Source organism: Phyllobates terribilis, unplaced genomic scaffold (assembly GCF_046119375.1).
Source record: "Phyllobates terribilis strain yellow unplaced genomic scaffold, ASM4611937v1 Scaffold_2__4_contigs__length_985480577, whole genome shotgun sequence".
In the NCBI taxonomy this organism is placed as follows: domain Eukaryota; kingdom Metazoa; phylum Chordata; class Amphibia; order Anura; family Dendrobatidae; genus Phyllobates; species Phyllobates terribilis.
Window position 1 is genome coordinate 324,812,669 of NW_027362762.1, and position 21,827 is coordinate 324,834,495.

Sequence of the window (21,827 nt, forward strand, 5' to 3'; positions counted from 1 at the left end):
CCCCCCATCTGATCCGGTGCCGGGTATTCCCCTCAAAAAGGAATATGTCCCAGGGGGCGCGTCAACTTTGGCGTAGTCGGCAGGATTACGTGCCCGCAACACCCGGGTACTGCGTGCCTGAAGAAAAGTGCAAGTTTACCTCAGAAAGAAGTCTCCCGCCGGTTCCGGAGGGTCCACGCCATCGGACTCCATCACCAGTCGTTTCCCGCCGATTGTCCGCCATTTCCAACTTGTTCCCGCCATCTGCAGAGTTTCCCGCCACTGGGCGACGCTTCCCGCCAAAACCGCAGATTTCCCGCCTTGGAGGAGCAGCGGACGCCATTATGGGCGTGCCAAAGGAGGGCAGGGGGCCGCATCCCATCGTGGGCCGGGACAGAAAATGGCGCCAAAAATGGAAACCGCCCCCACCAACAGAGACTGTGATGCTGGAGGTGTCTGTCAGCGTGAAAGAACTCCCCCTGGAGCTGACAGTCACCGAGTTGCCCCGGGACCGCCCTCGAAGTGGGAGGAGACGAAAGAGAAGAACAAAGATGGGTGTCGCTTGGAGGAGTCTAGAGCGAGCGCACCCGGAGGCAAGAGGTCTAACAAGGAGCAGCAGAAAAGCTCACCCGGAGATGGAAAGAGAGCAGAACAGCACCGGCCCGCTGGCCAGGAGTCTGCTAGAGACCGAGGAAGGAGGGCAGAGCAGCACCGGCCCGCTGGCCAGGAGCCTGCCGGAAGCCGAGCAGAGCAGCACCGACCCGATGGTCAGGAGCCTGCTAGAGTCCACAACCCCGCTAGGTCTAGCGGAGATCCTAGCGCAGCTCCCCCGAGACCGGGAGTGTGCACAAACTGCCCTGGAGGGCCTCGCAAGGAGGATGGCCCGGGTACAGCGGGAGATACTGGCGGAGTGGAGCCGGGAGATGACCCAGCAAGCTGAGACCAGTCAACGGAGCACGCTACCCTGGAAGAGGAAGCAGACCGCCTCTGAGGATGGCGCGGGAGGACCCAAGGCCGGAGACGGCGCCGAGAAGGGAGCCGAATGCATGGAGGCAGGTAAAGGGGACGCTTATACCCCAAGCCGTGACACCGCTCACCTGCCCCAGCTCCCCGTCGCAGAGCCCGAAAGTCCCCCTGCTGTGCCCGTAACCGCCAGGTCACCGCCATGGACTAGGCCCCGACCGGAAGCCGCCGCAGCGACCCCTGTGACGTCACGCGCCCCGACCCGGAGCGTGACAAAGCAGGAAGTACCACCAGCCTGGTCGCAAGGCCTAGTACCTCCGGGCGCCGCACCACCAACAGCGCCCCCTACCTCCGCGGAGCCTCCGGCCTGGCCGCAAGGCCAGGTAGCCCAGGGCGCCGCCGTCCTAACGGTGCCCTTCACCTTCCAGGTGCCCCAGGCCTGGCCGCAAGGCCTGGGCAACCCGGGCGCCACCACCACCGCGCCCGCGCCCGCAATACCTAGGGTGCCACACCTGGGGGAGGACCTCTTCGGCCAGCTCACATGGCCGGACGGGCGGCCCTTCATCTGGCCCGAAGGGTACCCTGAGCTGGAGCGGCAGCAAAGACTAGGGCCCTTGTGTGAGCCCCTAATCCCGGCTCCGAAGCCCGTGGCTCGGGTCTCGCCTCCTCTAGCAGAAGCCCAATTCGTGTGGGACCCCACGGGAGAAGATTTGATGGGGTTCACCGGAGAAACTCGGGCAGCCGCAGCTGAACGTACAGAGTGTTGCCGTCAACAGCTGGCAGAGTTTAAGAGAGAACGGGAGGAGAGGCGGGTCAGAGAACAACAGGCCCAAATCCAGAGCGCGGAGCAGAAGAGCCGGACTAGGAGGAACCCCCGTGCAGCGCATTGTCCCCGCACCATCGGGACAGTGATAAAGTTCAACCCGCAGCATGGGTGGGGCTTTATTCGGGACCGTAACAACCGCGGTGACGTTTTTGTGACCCGCAGAGACGTCGAGTCCCACCTGCCGGAAGGTCACAAAGGCCGTGACCTCTACGTCGGAGACGAGGTCACTTTCACCCGGCACAAGTGTGCCAAAGGACCTTACGCCCTCCACGTACACCGCTTGACGGAGGAGGAGTTGCGGTACGGAGAGGAGGAGCAAGAGGACCCGGACGGGTCTGAAGTAACAACCAGCTATAAGCAAAGAGCAGGAGGAAGACGCCGTTGAGTGCGGCAGAGCAGGTGTTGTAAATAGTTACCCAATCAGGGTATAAAGGAACTGGAACTGTTGTTGCTGCTAAAATAGTCCCCGTTGGGACCAGTGAACTGTTTTACCCGTTAACCCCTTCATCCTACAGGCTGAGGACTGTGAGCAGCCATTCCCTTCCCTCTACCTGGCCGAGGACTGAGAGCGGCCAACTTCCAACTTCCCTGTATATAGTTGCGCGTCCTAAAGCGCCCCCTACCGGTTTTATAAGAAAACCAGATTTTCTAAGAGACTGTCGCACTTTTCCCGGACACACGTTGCACAGTGTCCGGAGGAGGAACCAGAGACAAGAGAAGTCTACGAGAATGTTTATATAAAAAAGTTTTATATATATATAATGTTTATATGTTTTATATGTTCATATAAAAATTTTGTATGTTTTGGTGTTTTATGTCTTACAGCCCGAGGACGTGCTGTGATTTACCAGGGGGGAATGTAGCACCCTGAGGATTCGGCTGCTACAGGGGTATTGCACCTCAACCCAGAGGTGTGATATTCCACTCCCGGGTAAGGAAGGAGTGTGGAACTGAGCTCAGATAGACTGCATGCACTACATACATCCCATTCCAGAGGAGCAGGCCGACGGTACTCCCACTTAGAAATGTGCAGGTACAACCGAGCCTGTTCCTGGCTGGAGTGGGAGGGGGGTGGTACATCCCATGTAGTGTAGGGGCAGATAGGGGGAGCAGTCTGGGTAGTGATAGGAGCTCATTGGGTGCTGGTCACCTGAGCTCACACATAGAGGGATATATAAGGAGGGCACCAACTTAGATCAGGGTCAGACGCTGAGAACAAGTCAGTTGGAGAGGAGAGAGAAGGAAACAGCAGCCCTGGAGAGAGAGAGAGGAGAAAGAAAGAGAAAGACCCAGAGGGGGAAGACTGAAGGGACCCAAGAACCCAAATTAGAGCACCGGGTGAGGAGTCAGCAAGAGGGTACCGGAACCCAAGCTGGTGGGGGCAAAAACAATCCCCAGCCAGAGACCGGAGACCGTGGGCAGTGTCTGTCACGGTCACCCACTACATTCACCCTGAAGGCAAACCACATGAAGGGTCAGGGAACCCAGGGCCAAGGGTGTCCCAAAAGAAGGCCCGAGGGAGCTGGACCTAGGTGAATCACTGGTGGGGACGGCTGAAGAAAGGACAGAGGGAGAGCTCAGGGCCACGCTCTGGACTTGTTTGGGGGTTGACCGGATCCAGGACCTGGTGGACGCAGCACGGCTCGGGTGGTCACTAGCAGCTGGAGTGACCAGTACAACATCAGCAGTAAGTAAACACCCTTAACTGCACAACCCGAGTCTGTCTTCATTGCCGGCTGCATCGCACCACCACAACCCCCATCCTCTGCGCCTGTCCCCTCTGAGGCTATACCCCTCCCGTTGGGGGTTATCCCACCAAGCTGCACATCCACCATCAGCCTCAGCGGACCCTGCTGCAGCGGCGGCCACAGTGACCGCATCACAACGGGTGGCGTAGTCGACACAAAAGAACTTTAATAACATCTGTAGGACTGCCACATAACACTTAGCTTGACGCCCTGGGCACGGGACCGGGTCACAGCCGCTCGGAGACTACAACCCCCCATCTGATCCGGTGCCGGGTATTCCCCTCAAAAAGGAATATGTCCCAGGGGGCGCGTCATATGCTTCCCCATCATGCAGCACATTTCTTTTCTTAGTTACCAGCAAACACACTGCTGCTTATGGCTAGGAGTTCCTTTCAGGCTGTGTGCCCATGATGCGTTAAGCGTTTCTGCAGCGGCAAAAACTCTGCAGAAACGCTTAAAAAACGCTTGGTAGAAGGCCTGCCATGTTCCCCAATGATAATCCACATGTGCTGTGCACATGCTGTGGAAATTTCCACTGCGGATTATCATTGCAGAAAAAAACACAGCACTACCAATTATTTTGCGGAAGAGCTGCGTTTTCGCCGCCATTGACTTGCATTGGAACGCTTGGATTCCGCATCACTGGATCTGTAGATGCGCATTCCATGCATTTCAATGTGCGGATGGTACCCGGGTCTGGAGGAGAAGAGACTCTCCTCCGGACCCGGGTACCATAGAACCTGTTAAAAAAAAGAATAAGATAAAAAATAAATATTATATTTACCTTCTGATGGCCTGCGCTGCGCTTGTCTTCGCTTGCCGGCAGATCGCGGTGGACTGAAGGACCTGCGCTGACGTCATAGTCATGTGACGGCAGGTCCTTCAGTGTAGTGTACCAGCAAGCCAGGACGGAGCGAAGCAAGTCTGCGGGGGCCATCGGAAGGTAAGTATAGATTTATTTTTTTATTTTTTTACATTCTCTCGGTCACACTACACTGTGTTCCAAATTATTATGCAAGTAATATTTTCTCAGATTTTCCCAAATTACCTATATGAATTTCAGTCATTGTAATTTTCCAGTCAAATAACTATTAGAGTACAATTGAAAGGTTTTTGTACAAACTGCCTATGATAACAGTATATTTTTAAAAAAAATAAAAAACTCAAACTGCACTCAAAATGCATGTTCCAAATTATTATGCACAGCAGAGTTTTCAACCTTTTCATTTTAATAAAGAACAAAAAAATGGTCATTTTTGAAATTATAAGCATTAGCTGGTTATTACAAACTGAAATCAAACAGTTTTCAACTCAAAACTTTATTCTAGGTGATGTTACATTTGCACATAGGACCGCTTGTTCGAAAGGAGCTTCTGAACTCTCTCGTCCTTTGAATTTGTCTGGTTTTGGATGGTTTCTGCTTCAATTTTTTTGCATGAGGACAGAATACCCTCCCAGAGCTGTTGCTTAGATGTGAACTGCCTCCCGCCATCATAGACACTCCTTTTGATGATGCTCCAGAGGTTCTCAATGGGGTTGAGGTCATGGGAGCATGGGTGCCACACCATAAGTTTGTCCCCTTTTATGCCCATAGCAGCCAGAGATGCAGATGTGTTATGTGCAGCATGAGACGGGGCATTATCATGCACGAAATGATCTCGATGGTCCAGAGGGATGGAGTGGAGGATGGCTGGTTGAGGGATACCCCATGCAAACACGGCTACGGCGCTAACAAGGAGGAGGTGGAGTAATGTTTTGGGCTGGAATCATGGGGAGAAAGATTGTCGGCCCTTTTAGGATCCCTGAAGGGGTAAAGATGAACTCCATAATGTATGTTGAGTTTCTCAAACAGCACTTCCTTCCATGGTTCAAGAAGAAGAACCGTGCATTCCGCAGCAAGATTATTTTCATGCATGATAATGCCCCGTCTCATGCTGCACATAACACATCTGCATCTCTAGCTGCTATGGGCATAAAAGGGGACAAACTTATGGTGTGGCACCCATGCTCCCCTGACCTCAACCCCATTGAGAACCTCTGGAGCATCATCAAAAGGAGTGTCTATGATGGCGGGAGGCAGTTCACATCTAAGCAACAGCTCTGGGAGGGTATTCTGTCCTCATGCAAAACAATTGAAGCAGAAACCATCCAAAACCTAACAAATTCAATGGACGAGAGAGTTCAGACGCTTCTTTCGAACAAGGGGTCCTATGTGCAAATGTAACATCACCTAGAATAAAGTTTTGAGTTGAAAACTGTTTGATTTCAGTTTGTAATAACCTGCTAATGCTTATAATTTCAAAAATGACCATTTTTTTGTTCTTTATTAAAATGAAAAGGTTGAAAACTGCTGTGCATAATAATTTGGAACATGCATTTTGAGTGCAGTTTGAGCTTTTTATTTTTTTTAAATATACTGTTATCATAGGCAGTTTGTATAAAAACCTTTCAATTGTACTCTAATAGTTATTTGACTGGAAAATTACAATGACTGAAATTCATATAGGTAATTTGGGAAAATCTGAAAAAATATTATTTGCATAATAATTTGGAACACAGTATATATAAATCCATGCTGTTTGCATGAATTTATATAGTGTGACCAAGTTGTCAAGCACTTTCCAAGTGATGCTAAAATTGCTTGGAAAGCGCTTGTCAACCCGCATGCGGAAATGCATGTGAAGAACGCTTCACATCCGCTTGTCCCTGGCAGGAAAACGCATGTACAATCCGCATGCGTTTTTTCTGCCAGAGAAATGCAGAAACGCTCAGGAAAAAATCTGGAGCATTTCTACATCATGGGCACATAGCCTCACAGTAATGAAGGAGGCTCTGCCCTTTTCAGTGACATCATCCCTTACAGGAGCAGCTACATTCTAGGCACGACACAGACTTTTAGAGCAGGGATGTCAAACTCAAATACACAGAGGGCCAACATTAAAAACGTGGACAAAGTCACTGGCCAACCATGGTATTTATTCAAAAAATTGAGAAAATGTTTCCTTTTCAAATATAGTGATGAAACTTTTCATATGGAAACAAACTTAGAGGGCTTATCCCATGAACAACGTACATTTTAATTTATAGATTTTAGAATAAAATTAGCACATAATCACAAATGTTGAATACTGGAATAATATAATATGGAAGAGCAGTAAAAAGCATGTGCTTCAATGGCCTAATTTAAATATGTAATAATAAAGGAAAAAATACCTTCATGCAGTATAATGGGCCCCACATAGTTCTCCATACAATATAATGGCCCCACATAGTCCTCCCTCCATACAGTATAATGGGCCTCACATAGTCCTTGGTATCGCGGGCCAATTATAATCACCCTGAGGGCCAGATTTGGCCCTCAGGCCAGAGTCATTCTTTACAGGCAATATCTGATAAATGGGACAGATTTGAAACTAAGTTATTTTGGCACAAATTAATAAATATATGGGCACACAATTTAAGAACACATTGTGATTTTGGAAATACCAGAGTACTCACGCAAGCATCACTTAAGTGGCTTACAGTTGGCTTCTGCAGTCATGTGAATCATAATGGCATGGTGGAATATTTCCAAAAGTAAGTGCATACATTTTTTTGGCACTTGTAAGTGATTTTTAGGGTTACCTTATGTTTACGTAACTAGATTGATATTTTAACTACTTTTAAATTTTTTCCCTTTTGTTTATTGTTTTACATATCAAAACCTTTTTCAATGTATGTTTAATATATCTAAATATATGTATTAAAAAAATAACAACTAATTAATGTTTGTATATTTATAATGCAGGTCCCCCAAAGGATATATCTTTGATATGGCAAGATAAAGATATGGTGGTCCAATCTTCAGATGTTCAGTACATATATAACATTAGTAGAGATTGCTTTAAACTTGTTATGCAGATGAAAACCAACAAAGAAATGAAATGGCAGGTCAGTAGTGGGTTTCATATTCTTGTTAAAAAAAAGGAATATAAAGAAGATTGTCCAAATGTCCAAAAAACAAGGTTTCAAAAACCCTAATAATACAGATGTGTATTATTAGGGTTTTTGAAACCTTGTCTTTTATGTTCAGCATTTCTGTAGATGCTTCTGGCATCGTAGTCGTACGATTAACTAGGCAATATTTTGGAGGAACTTTAACTTTTTTGGTGATTTAAATGGTTATTATGATCATCATCATCATTGGATTTACTCTGTGATTCCATTACATCTTATTACAGAACCATAAAGTCACATTTTGGTAATAAAGGGGGCTCCAGTTATATGGGCTAATTTCGTGGTCCTTTTTAATTTGATAGAAGAAAATTCAGTATGCTCATCATTTGTCATCATTACATATTTTGGGCATTGCCTCATGAAAACAAACTCTACCCATATTCTGTATTATGGCGAAAGGGGTCTTATAATAGGTAGTGAGTTTACCGAGGGTGATGGGGTATGCACTGAGTATTGCAGGTGCTCGAATGAGATCAAAACAATGTGGAGGGAGGAGGGAGAAGGCAAAATCATCTCACACAGTGCAGAGAATGTATTACCCCAGTAGATAACACGGCGCACGGACTCCAGACCGGCTTCTGGGCAGAGAACAACACGGAGAAAAAAAGCCAGCATCTGCAGCAATGAAGGATGAAGGAGGTAGTTAAAACATGCCTTTTAATAATGACATTTAAAAAGATAAGATCAAAACGACATATAGGGGGAAAAAGTAAAAATGACGTGGGGAAAGGGGAAGGAAGGCAGGGGGACACAGGTCTATGCGTTTTGGGCTTAGGAGCCCTTAGTCCTGACAATGCATGTGTCCAAGCCAGAGGGATTTCTAGGAAAAAGAGGAAAGGGAGGGACAAATGACACTACAGACATAATTAAACACAGGTGAAAATGTGGTCGGTTCCACAAGATCAAATAGTGCTTGGCAAAAATACACACATCAAAACACAAGAATAATCTAGATTATAATAATAAAACATACATAATAAACAATAAAACAAAAAATATGTCATATACATAATGTACTAAAGTAAGTACAATAAGTCAGTCCTGTAGTTAAGACTTTTAGGATGTCTTGTACCTAGTTTTAAGATCCAATGTACCTCATACTTCTGAAGTGCTTTTTTCCAATCACCCCCTCTAGGGGGCCGGTTAAGTCTCTCAATGCCAATGGCTGTGGGGGAAGCAGTATTGCTCTGATGCATGTCCAGAAAATGTCTAGAAGTACCTGACATTGAGTGTTTAATTTTAAGGGGATTATAGGTGGCATCATGCACATGTTCTGCTAGCCTATCTTTAAATTTACGGGTAGTACAGTCTATGTACTGTTTCGCACATTGTCAGGAATCACCACACAGCGACGACACCGGGGAGATCACGCGATATCTCACTGTGCCGTCATTCTGACAGTATTTCGTCCGGAATCGTGAGCACGCGATCCACACTACTCGCTACGTGGATATCGGCAAGCGACCAGTGAGAGTATGGTGTCATACCTTTGGTTTCCGAAGCCTGGAATCCGTGTTTACGCCCTATGTACTGTCACTGTCAGCTTCACGATAGCCTGATTATTATTATTCTCTGCCACCACCGGCCGAGTTTGAAATATAATACCGGCCTGGCCAGACGCCTATGTTTTGGTAGCGTGTATGGCTTCGAGGAAGGGAACGATTAGAGAACCAAAAAAACAGGACTATTAAATTTTATATTTAATCCAAAAGGGAGGCAATGTGTAAAAAAATATATACAAGGATGTTACAAAGGAGACATTAAAAATACATAAGCAGTTACATAAAATAAACATGATAAAAGAACTTCTGCGATAACTCATCGCTCGTTGATTGCAGAAGCTTGCAAACGATGCCATTTTTCCCTTATGATTTTATCTTCATTTAGAGACCACACATCGCATAGCTGCAGTCTGCTATTCTGGGGTTTTTGCATCTCTAGGTAGCGTTTTTCAGTGCCAGAAAAATATCCCTATCATTCCCTCGTTGATTCTATCTCTAAAGATATAGGTCCCATTGTTGTCGGACACATGGACCTTACAATATTTCATATTCCGTTTCGGAGTCAGCGTGTCTGCAAATTTTACTTTGAGGCTCGGGAAGCAGCCTTGCGGTTACATGCAAATTAGTGCAAGCCTGCATTTTAATTACTTCCTGCATCTTTCAGGGGCAAGATGCTTGCTTTCTAATGAAGATATAACACTTCTTGGCTGGCATTTGTTTGTGTAAGCTACTTCTCAGGCCTGTGTTAATTGGGACTTTTTTGCTGAGCAAAAGGGGAAGAATGGTCAATATCTGGGTCAGGGAAATATGGAAGAACATTTTCAATATTCCCCAATACTTCCCTGACACACATGATTTGCATTTAGCCAAGTAAACAATGTGTGTTACGCTCCTTTTTAATAACGTGTTTATGCGACATTGTACAGAGGAGCTGTGAGATACAAAAGTCGATGTTTTAGACATGTATTTGTATAAAGTGCATTTAGATAAGCCACATTTAAAGTTACCTGTGACAGATAGCCATGTATTTTGGGCATGGATGATATCACAATAAAGGCTGGGAGAGAGCATGTCACCTAAAGAAATATTTAAGCCTGGAACACAATTCTTCCTCTGATATGGATCAATTTACTGTCCTGAACTTGTCTGCTACCATCATCTCTGGTGACCAGATGAGTGTACTTGCCAAGAGACTAAGTTTTGTTCCCACTTGGGAGGCTGACCTTTTTAACACGCTTTTAATAAATTCATAAGACTAGTTACTGTTAAGAGACATTTTTTTATTCCAATGCTAATACTGAGACTGATACCTTGGTTTCTAGTTACCCAACTTAAAAAAAAAAGTATGCTATGCTTGTTTGATAGATGTCTGTTCCCTCTATAGGAGAACAGGGTTCCCACAAACTAATCCGAACTGAGATTGGAGAGGTGGATGTGTGTTGTTCTTTCTATTCACTTTTAAGGGTGTTATGAAAAGAACTGAAAATGCAGTCACCTGCGTTGACCTACAGCACTTCAGACCTGAGTTACAGTTACTCTTCAGCACTATGATCCTGCATGACAATCAATGCTAATAGTGGTGCCGACTAAGGGAGTGGGTTAATTTGTCAACTCTCTGTATGTCCTGACTTTGTGATAATTTGATTTAATTGTTTTATACTTGGTGGACCTAGAGTATTTTGTGACTGTTAGAAAAAGACTTTTTCCTTCACCACGTTTTTTTTATTTTTGTTCAATGCATACACCGGAAAAGCTACCAACAAACACATTTAAAGAAATGGCAATCCATTGCAAAAAAACACATACCTTGGGGAATACAGTTTTTACTGGATGCCACTAGGGGCAACTTTGTGTGGCCTAAATCAGCATGACAGTCAATGCCATTGAGTGGCTTCAGCTTTTATGCATTGTAATAAAAACACCTGAAGAGAAAGACCCACAGGAAAAAGTAGAGCGTTGGCACTGGAGCAGCAGGGACTTGGGACAGATATGTATTGATTATGTTGCTATTTTTCAGATATTACCAGCCTAGGCCCAATTTTGTTTGAGAACAGACTACCCATCTAAGTTGCTTGTCAAAGATTTTTCTTAGAGTAGCCACAAGTCTGAGAATGAATTAAAATAATAAAATAACCTATACTCATCTGGTAAATTGACTGCCGCTCCTGCAACTCTGCTGCAGTAGTAGTGATGGTTTTGTGAATTGTCCTGTAATTACCACATGACATGATGATTAGTGATGAGTAGAGATGAGCGTTGTTCTACTCGAACTGTTCGCCAATCTCAAATTCGAGCTGTTTTGGGCGGTGTTCGAGCCGGTCGGCGAACTCGAACAATTTGAGAAAAATTCGGCTGTTCGAGGTTATGTTCGATAACTGTTCGTGCACCAAAATCATAACTGGATTTTTTCTCAGTAATGATGAAAATTAATGTTAATACGCAGTTTGAGTGTACAGCGGGGTGGGGGGAGGGGCAGGGGATGGATCTCTGCAGGAACAATGAAGATCTCCATTTTTTTTTCTCTTTCCCGCATTTGCAGTGGGGAGGTGCAATCTGTCAGCCTATCAGCAGCGCACACACGGAGCGAAGTGCTTTTTTTCACACAAGCAAGGGCATGTGTGATTGGCAGTGTATGTCACATGTCCTTGCCCTATAAGACCAAGCCATTTTCCCCGTCGCCACCATTTTCTCACTGCTGCAGCTGCGTGTTAGACGGCACCGCTGTTGCTGTGTGCGCTATACCTTGTTAATTTCAAGCCAATTTTCGCACAAATATACAGATAGCTTGGGAGTAGGGAATAGTTGTGATTGCAGTCCTTTTAAGGACTAGGTTACAGCATTTCCTACGACTTTTATCAAGCAGGTCTGTGCTCTTAAATAGATAGATTGTGGGAGTAAAGACTAATTGTAATTGGAGTCCTTTTCAGGACTAGGTTACATCAGTTCCTATCAGTTTTTGCCAGGCAGGTCTGTGCCAGTGCTGTGCAAGTTTTTTTCACAGCATTTGGCTGAATCTAGCAAAGCTAATCCTTTTTGGCCTATTGCAGAGTGTGTTAGTCAGTGGAGTAGCCTATCTGTGTTGCAAGATATACCACCTGTGTATAGAATACCAATTTTTTTGCTGCACCTAGTGAAGAAAAATCTTTTGGGCATAGCATCATTCTATTAGTCCATCTATACTGACCTCCATCAGGTTGCAAACTGAATATAATTTTTTTCTGCATCTAGCTCTGAAAAAATATTTGGGCTTCTAGCAGTGTGTGGGACTTGGTCTATTAGTCCATCTATACTGACCTCCATCAGGTTGCAAATTAAAAATAATTTTTTTCTGCATCTAGCTCTGAAAAAATATTTGGGCTTCTAGCAGTGTGTGGGACTTGGTCTATTAGTCCATCTATACTGACCTCCAGCAGGTTGCAAATTAAAAATAATTTTTTTCTTCATTTATCTCTGAAAAAATATTTGGGCTTCTAGCAGCGTGTGGGACTTGTTCTATTAGTCCATCTATACTGACCTCCATCAGGTTGCAAATTAAAAATAATTTTTTTCTGCATCTAGCTCTGAAAAAATATTTGGGCTTCTAGCAGTGTGTGGGACTTGGTCTATTAGTCCATCTATACTGACCTCCATCAGGTTGCAAATTAAAAATAATTTTTTTCTTCATTTAGCTCTGAAAAAATATTTGGGCTTCTAGCAGTGTGTGGGACTTGTTCTATTAGTCCTTCTATACTGACCTCCAGCAGGTTGCAAATTGAATATAATTTTTTTCTGCATCTAGCTCTGAAAAAATATTTGGGCTTCTAGCGGTGTGTGGGACTTGGTCTATTAGTCCATCTATACTGACCTCCATCAGGTTGCAAATTAAAAATAATTTTTTTCTGCATCTAGCTCTGAAAAAATATTTGGGCTTCTAGCAGTGTGTGGGACTTGGTCTATTAGTCCATCTATACTGACCTCCATCAGGTTGCAAATTAAAAATATTTTTTTTCTGCATCTAGCTTTGAAAAAATATTTGGGCTTCTAGCAGTGTGTGGGACTTGGTCTATTAGTCCATCTATACTGACCTCCATCAGGTTGCAAATTGAATAAAAAAAATTTCTGCATCTAGCTCTGAAAAAATATTTGGGCTTCTAGCGGTGTGTGGGACTTGGTCTATTAGTCCATCTATACTGACCTCCATCAGGTTGCAAATTAAAAATAATTTTTTTCTGCATCTAACCCAGCCAATAGTTTTGGCCTAATACCACAGTTTGGCCACTCAGCTCTGCTCGGTTACCATCCATTGTTTTTTTGTGCAAACAAGTCCAGAGTTGTGAATTAGTTAACCACCAAAATGAGTGGAAAAAGGCCTGCTGCTGGTGGAAAGGGGAATAGGCGTGTTGGGAAGGGGAAAAAAGGTTGTGTCCGTGGGGTAGGTGCAGAAGAAAGACCATCTTCCAGCCAAACTAAAATGTCTACTTCTTTTAGCGGACAATGTGATAAGATCCCTTTCTTACGGCCACGCCAATCGCTACAAATTCCAGATGAGGCACAAAAACAGCAGGTGCTTCAACGGATATCAAGTGCTCCTTTAAGTGGGCTCTCCTCCACATCAACTTCAACATCACAAATACTCCAGTCCTCAAAGGTGTCACCCAAATCGCACTTGCTTCCTCACAGCTCCCAAATCTCCAGCTGCCCGTCTGAGTATGAGGTAGAACAGATGGTTGAGTCTGCAGAGCTGTTTACTCATACTATAGCCTGGGAATCAGAGGTCGACTCCAGCGCTTCTGTGAATCCAGACGAGGAAATGATCTGCACTGATGCCCAGAATCTTTATGAGTCGGATCCAGGACCAGACGCAGAAGGTTCTGACCATAATGTAGACCCTCATTCCCAAACTGTAACTCCTGTTGGTGGAGACAATGAGGAAGACGATGATAAGACTCAAATACCTGATTGGAGCGACAACTTTAGTTTTTTGTCAGGGCAGGAACAGGTTGGCTCTGAGGACGACGGGTGTGATAACGCACAGGGTGATGATGATGAGGTCGGAGATCCCACTTACTGTCAACCCACAGTCAGCCAAGAGATGAGGTCAGCAGAGGAGGTGGAGGAAGATGCTAGTGACGACGAGGTCAGGTTGCGCCTTCCTGGACAGAGACGTAGTACTGGAAGCACGTCAACAACTGCATCCTCAAACACAACTCTGCCTCTCACCACAAGTCGTGGTGGCTCTTCAGGTCGCATGGGTGCTAAGCCTTGCATAGCCTGGGCATTTTTTCAGATCGATAAAGATGACCCAACTCGTGTTATCTGTAACATTTGTCAGCAAAAGCTAAGCAGAGGCCAAAAAATACATAGTTTGAGTACTTCATGCATGAACCGGCACATGGACATGAAGCATAAGTTGCAGTGGGAAGCTCAGTGTGCTACAATGCGGCCTAGCCGGCCGGGCCAACCACCGTCTGCCATATCTTGTGCATCCGCGGCCTCTTCATCCTCTGTGACTGGGGGGACAGCAGTCACACCTGTTTTGGGGCGCAGACCTGCCACCTCTTTACCTGCAACAACCAGCGTGATTGGCAGGTCATCATTTTCTTTGGAGGTGGTAACACCAGCTGGTCTTGAGCGCTGTCCGACATCGATAGCACCACCTTTGGATCAAGGCAACCTAACATGTCCGCCTGCATCTTCCTCACAGACCGGCAGTTTGCCGGGGACACCCTACTCAACACCGTCTAAGCACAACAGCCAGCCCTCGGTCCCTCAGATGTGGAAAAGTAAAAGACCATTTCCTCCTAGCCATGAGAAAGCTAAGAGGTTGAATTTCACCATCTGCAAGCTGTTGGCTACAGAAATGCTGCCTTTCCAACTGGAGGACACAGAGGATTTTCAAGACCTTATGTCCGTCACAGTGCCCCTAACTTTATAACTGCGCAGAAGGGATCCTGCACACCTCCTGGATCCTGCACACCTCCTTACTATGCTGGCAGTAGGGCTCAACGTCATCAGGCGGTTTTTACATTGAAATGTCTGGGAAATGTGAGTCACACAGCTGAGGAGTTGTGGTCAGCTCTGGAGAACCAATTTCATGAATGGTTGTCTCCACTGGACCTGAAACCAGGGAAGGCCGTGTGCGACAATGCTGCAAACCTGGGTGCGGCCCTTCGCCGGGGCAATGTCACACACGTGCCTTGTATGGCTCACGTGTTGAACCTGGTTGTCCAGCAATTTTTAGCCCACTATCCCAGACTAGATGGCCTTCTGCAGAGGGCACGGTCGCTGTGTGCTCACTTCCGCCGTTCGCATCCCGCAGCTCAGCGACTTACATCTCTACAGAAGTCGTTGGGCCTGCCACTTCACCGGCTAAAATGCGATGTGCCTACCCGGTGGAATTCAACTCTGCACATGTTGCAGCGACTGTGGCAGCACCGACAAGCCCTGGTGCAATACGTTCTGACGTATAGCCTGGGCCAACGAGATTCAGAGGTGGGGCAAATCACGCTGGAGGAGTGGTCTCAGATCAGGGACCTATGCACCCTTCTGCACAGTTTTGAAATGGCGACGAAGATGTTTAGTGCTGACGATGCCATTATCAGCATGACTATTCCGGTGATTTACATGCTGGAGCACATGTTAAACAGAATTCGGAGTCAGGTGGTGGCACAAGAGGAGGTGGAGGAAGTAGAGGAGGAGGAGTTGTATGCGGAAGGGCTAACATCTGCAAGGTCCAGACGGTCGGCAGCACCAAGGCGGCAGGCATGTGAGGGTGGGGGAGATGATTTTACCAGGGCGCATGGTAGCAGCCAAACTAGTGAGGAAGGTGCAGGAGCCCAGGAAGAAGTGGAGGACGAACTGATGGAAGACTCATCAGATGAGGGAGACCTTGATCACATTTCTGTTGTGCGAGGTTGGGGGGAGAGGACAGAGGAAGGAAGCATGATTGTTACCTCGCCACCAACACAACAGGGACTTGGTGCTCCTGGATGCGCAACACACATGAGTGCCTTCTTGCTGCACTACCTGCAACATGACCCTCGAATTGTGAGAATTAGAAATAATCCTGACTACTGGGTTGCCACACTGTTAGATCCCCGGTACAAAAGTAAATTTGCAGAAATTATTCCTGCCATAGAAAGGGATGCACGCATGCAGGAGTATCAGCAGAGACTGTTGCAGAATCTTACATGTGCTTTTCCACAAAATACCAGTGGTGCACGTAGTGAATCTCACAGTTCCAACTTGCCAACCGTGGGACCGTCAAGTGTTCAGCACTCAAACCGTAACAGAACCACAGTATCTGCTGGTAACATCAATTTTGCGGAATCATTTCACCACTTTTTTAGCCCATCCTTTGCAAGGCCACAGGAGACAAGAAGTCTGACACATAGTCAACGCCTAGAGACGATGGTACAGGAGTATCTCCAAGTAAACATTGAAGCCACGACTGTGTCACTGGACCCTTGCTCTTTTTGGGCTTCCAATCTGGATAAATGGCCGGAGCTAGCCACTTACGCCTTGGAGATCTTGTCATGCCCCGCAGCCAGCGTTCTGTCTGAACGTGTGTTCAGCGCTGCTGGTGGTGTGCTGACAGATAAGCGCACGCGGCTCTCCACTGATAATGTAGACAGACTCACGTTCATAAAGATGAACAAATCATGGATCCGAAACGACTTTTCTACCCCTGTGTCATCCTGGGGAGAGTAAAAGCTTGATGATTGGTTAAAATCACCCTACCAACCGTTTTAAGCTTTCAAATTACTAATCATTTTTATCTGTATCTTGACTGGAAAATAATTTGGGCTTTGTAGCAGTGTGCAGCACTGATCCTATTAGGCCATCTATAATAAGCTTCACCAGATTTAAAATTAAAAATAATTTTTAGCTGCATCTAGCCCGGAAAATAATTTTGGGGCTCCGAGATGCGCAAGACACATAAGTGCCTTCTTGCTGCACTACCTGCAGCATGACCCTCATATTGTCAGAATTCGAAGTAATCATGACTACTGGGTTGCCACACTCTTAGATCCCCCAAACTTTTCGATCAACCTTTTCATTTTAATAAAGACCAAAAAAATGGTCATTTTTGAAATTATAAGCATTAGCAGGTTGCTAGAAACTGAAATCAAACAGTTTTCAACTCAAAACTTTATTCTAGGTGATGTTACATTTTCACATAGGACCCCTTGTTCGAAAGGAGCTTCTGAACTCTCTCGTCCATTGAATTTGTCAGGTTTTGGATGGTTTCTGCTTCAATTGTTTTGCATGAGGACAGAATACCCTCCCAGAGCTGTTGCTTAGATGTGAACTGCCTCCCGCCATCATAGACACTCCTTTTAATGATGCTCCAAAGGTTCTGAATGGGGTAGAGGTCAGGGGAGCATGGGGGTCACACCATAAGTTTGTCCCCTTTTATGCCCATATCAGCCAGAGATGCAGATGTTTTATGTGCAGCATGAGATGGTGCATTATCATACAGAAAAATGATCTTGCTGTGAAATACACGGTTCTTCTTCTTGAACCATGGCAGGAAGTGCTGTTTGAGAAAATCCACATACAATATGGAGTTCATCTTTAGCGCCTTCAGGGATCCTAAAGGGGCCGACAATCTCTCTCCCCATGATTCCAGCCCAAAACATTACTCCACCTCCTCCTTGTTGGCGCTGTAGCCGTGTTTGCGTGGGGTGTCCATCAACCAGCCATCCTCCACTCCATTCATCTGGACCATCGAGCGCTGCACGGCACTCATCCGTGAACAAAACAGTTTTGAAATCAGTCTTCATGTAATGTTTGGCCCACTGGAGCCATTTCTGCTTGTGTGAAGTGGATAGAGGAGGTCGACAGGATGGCGTATGCACAGCTGCAAACCTCTGAAGGACCCTGCATCTTGTTGTTCGGGGGACGTTGGAGGCACAAGCAGCTTCAAAAACTTGTCTGCTGCTATGACAAGGCTTTTTTGCCGCTGCTCTTTCAACCTGACGTAATTGCCTGTAGGAAAGAGTCCTCAATTTGCCCTTATCAGCACGCACACGTGTGTACTGTGAATCAGCTACATACTTCTTGATTGCCAAGACACTTCATCCTGATCATCGCACAATGTTGATTGTAGTCATGCCTTGACCTAAACACTCCACAATTTGTTGCTTCTCAGCAGCCGACACATCCTTTTTCTTTCCCATTTTGGCAGAAAATGTAGGCTGCTTAATAATGTGAGAGAGCCTTCTTAAGTAGTCTTGCCTTTCATTGGACACACCTGCCAAACTAATTAGCACAGGTGTCTGCAATTGCTTACAGTGATATAAAGAGCCCTGACACACATCACCATCAATGAGTTTAACTGACAAACAAACAAATTCTTCCCTTATCACTCCTAAACACTTTTTGCATAATAATTTGGAACGCGGTGTACATGTGCTTTTCCACAAAACACCAGTGGTTCACGTAGTGAATCTTACAGTTCTAACTTGCCAACCATGGTCTGTATGGAATTGTTCAATAAAGGGCCCAAAATTAAGATAACATAGATGGGAGAGGTCTCTATGAATAGGAATTCCTAAGTATTTGATACCCTGTGAGGGCCAGGCAAAGGGAAAGTTGGACTGGATGGAATCCTATATGGATTTAGGGAGGGAGACATCGAGGGCCTCAGACTTCGCTGCATTGATTCTAAAATTTTACCATGTAACAAAGTGATCTATTTCAGCCATAACAGCAGGGATGGATATATGTGATTGAGTGATATATACTAGGACATCATCAGCAAATAGAGAGCACTTGTACTCGGTGCCTCCCACCTCAATCCACCTAATATTGGGGTTATGGCGAATTGATGAGAGCAGGTGCTCCGTCACTAGGATGTATAAGAGAGGGGACAGAGGACATCCCTGCCTTGTCCCATTGGTGATTGTGAAAGGTGATGAAAATGTTCTGACGCACCCCCTGGGCCTTGGGACACCCGGAGCCGGACCCTTTTTGGTGGATGCTGGTGGTTGTAGTCTTCGTGGCGGCGATCCGGTTCCGTGGCTCAGGGCGGTCAAACCAGTGGCGGACCTATTTATGTGGTTTTGATGTTTAAATGTCCGACTACGCCACCCGTGGATTGCGGTCAGAGTGAACCGCCGCTACAGGGCAGACCGCTAAGGCTGGTGTTGTGGGTGCAGCAGAGCGTAGCATAACTCCCCACGGGAGGAGTATAGCCTCAGGGCAGTGTATGCGGAGGATGGGGGTGATGGTGCAGGGCAGCAGCAGTAACGACACGGAGTCAGTGATGCAGTTCAGGGCCTTTACTCACAGTTCTTATTATCCAGACCACGTCTGCAGGTAACGGCTGCCCACGTCGTACTGTGCTCACCAGGTGAGGGGCTCAGACAACTCCCAGATAACTTTGGAGCGCTTCACAGGACCCCCTTTGTGTGTCCTTTGTCTGGCCTTTCTTACCAACACTTCTGTCCGGCTGCCTCGGGCCTCCTCTTGGTAAACTTGGCGCCAGTTTCCCTTACCCTATGTGGTGCCTTCCTAGCGGGTGGAGCAAGGGGCTGCGCCACATAAAATGTCAGAGCCTCCGGTTTCTAGCTGAGGGTCGTTTCCTGCCTCCACTAGTTCGGGGACCGGTCTCCCCCTTTGGCCTGACCCCTCCACGCAGGTGGATTCGGGCGTGCGGTGGCGACTCGCCCGTCCGCACCCCTGGGATCCCTTCATTCCTCGTTCTTGGAGCCTTCTCCGCTCCTCTTCCTTCCTTCTCCCTCTTGCAGGCCTGGGCCTCTGTTACTAGGCCCGCCTCCGGAGCAGAGCTCATGCAGAGCCCCTGCTCCCTGCCACTTCTGCTCAGACTTCTCTGCACTGAACTAAGATGGTGCCCACCTTTTATACTCCCTTCTCAATGCACCCAGGAACTGCTTCCTCCCTGCTCCTGCACTGCAGGGTTCCCCTTCCTCAGTGTTCCCTCCCCCCACTCCAGCCAGGGACAGGGACTGTCGTGCCCATCTCAGGGGCATATTGGTCGCCCTGCCCCACGGCAATGTGGTGTAATGCATGCAGGTGTCGGGTCCTGATCCACACTCCATCCTTATCTGAGAGTGAGATATCACACCTCTGGGTGAGGTGCAATACGTCTGTAGCAACCGAGCCCTCGGTGCTACAGTTCCATTTATCTTCAGCCTAGGTGACGTATTGTGATACAGGGCCGTGATTTTGGCTATAAAAGGGTCCCCTAGACCCCTACCCCAAGCTTTTTAAGAGAATCATATATGGCGTGCCAGGAGACTCTATGGAATGCTTTCTCAGCATCCAACGAGAGTATCTACTTACAAATTTTTAACTGCATCTAGCCCAGGAAATACTTTGTGCCTAGTAGCAGTGTCTGCTAGTCAGCGGATTATCCCGGCTGTTAAGCAAGCTACACCACCTGTAGTTTGGACACTTAATTTTTTCAAAGGAAATGCTTCGGGACCACGGGATACTCAGTGAAGAGCATCAGGAGGCACCCCAAGGCATAGGGGCTGGGACTGGCACTAGGATGCCTTGCGGTGGACAGCCGAGCTCGATCCTTATAAAAGCTTTTTAACTGCAGCAGCTTTAGTGGACGCTACTGGAGCTGGAATTACGCGGCTGCTGGCATGAGACTTGCCCTCCAATAGATCCTTGTAAATGGATTTAAAGTGTATTCATTCAAATTAGAGGGACAATTTAAATTAAAAAGCTTAGAGCTGCCTCCACCACAGGGGGGCTCTCTCGACCCACCAGCGGACAGGCACCAGTATTGGGAGAGGGGGGCTGGCCGTCAGGGTTCACCGCGGCTCTGGCACAAACCCGGCGACACGGAGGTGGCACGGGCAGGAGCGGACTGGCCGTCTCGGCTTCTCACTTTTTGGATTTTAGAAGGGCATGACATGCCTATATCTGTGTCTCCCCCTCCTTTTACTCCTCCACCTCTTTTCTTTTCGCATGACTATATGTACTTGTCACTTTTCCATGTGTTAGTTGTGTCTTCTGAGCAGTTTGTCAGCTTTTGGACACCTTTGAAGGTGTTTTCTATGTGTTTCTATGTGTTTTTGTTTGCCTGCCATTGGTTTTAACTGTGTTCGAAGGTGTTCGACGAACAGTTCGACGAACAGTTCGGCGAACACACGGGTGTTCGACGAACCGAACCGAACTCGAACACTACGGGGGTGGCTCAACACTAGTCATTACATGCACTGCGACCTTTGACATGGACTCTATGCCAGAACTACTGCCTTAGCGTGAAGATGCAGCATGCGGAGGCTATAAGAGGATTTGCTGAGGACTGAACAGGGGAGAGCGAGCAGTGGAGGTGGCCAGAGAGGTGAGTGGTGAGTATTAGTTTTATTCTTTTTTAACCTTTTTTCTGGCCCTATACGGTCCCTCAAATTGGCGACCAGCTTCCTGCCATTTTGCCGAATTTGTGCAGAGAAAATTGCAAAATAATCTACACTCTGGACGTTATAAATGTTGGTGAAATTTGAATAGAATTCATTTCCACTCGAATCATTTTGCTCAAGTCTAATGATGAATGATTGACTGAAGGTAATGAGTGTGTGATTAACATTCCATGACTGCCAGAATGTTTACAAAGTCTGGTAGAACCACAGGAGTAGCTCCATGAGAACAACAGGGGATTTGGCGAGTATACAGTGGCAACTAAAAGTTTTGCATTTTTTTTTAAAAGTGTGATTACTTCTGTCTGGTTGTTGTGATGCCAATTTCCTGGTGATTTTAGTAAACCGGAAGCAAATAGTTGTCAACTATAAGGACGAAAATTGTGTTTGACATTGTTTTATCCCTTTATGTGTTAATTTTCAACATTTGCTGGGC

The 21,827-nt window shown here is 46.5% G+C and overlaps 1 protein-coding gene across 2 annotated transcripts in view; it reads left to right on the plus strand.

The window, feature by feature from the left end:
* LOC141251856 (cytokine receptor-like factor 2) overlaps window positions 1–21,827 on the plus strand; it is a 165,961-nt gene that overhangs the window by 33,720 nt on the left and 110,414 nt on the right. The window contains exon 2 of one of the 2 annotated variants that reach the window (XM_073670425.1): window positions 7,304–7,446. In XM_073670425.1, coding sequence (XP_073526526.1) covers window positions 7,304–7,446 — 143 coding nt within the window. Of the gene's footprint in view, window positions 1–7,303; window positions 7,447–21,827 lie in introns of those variants that run through there. The other variant, XM_073670426.1, reaches the window with a different exon arrangement.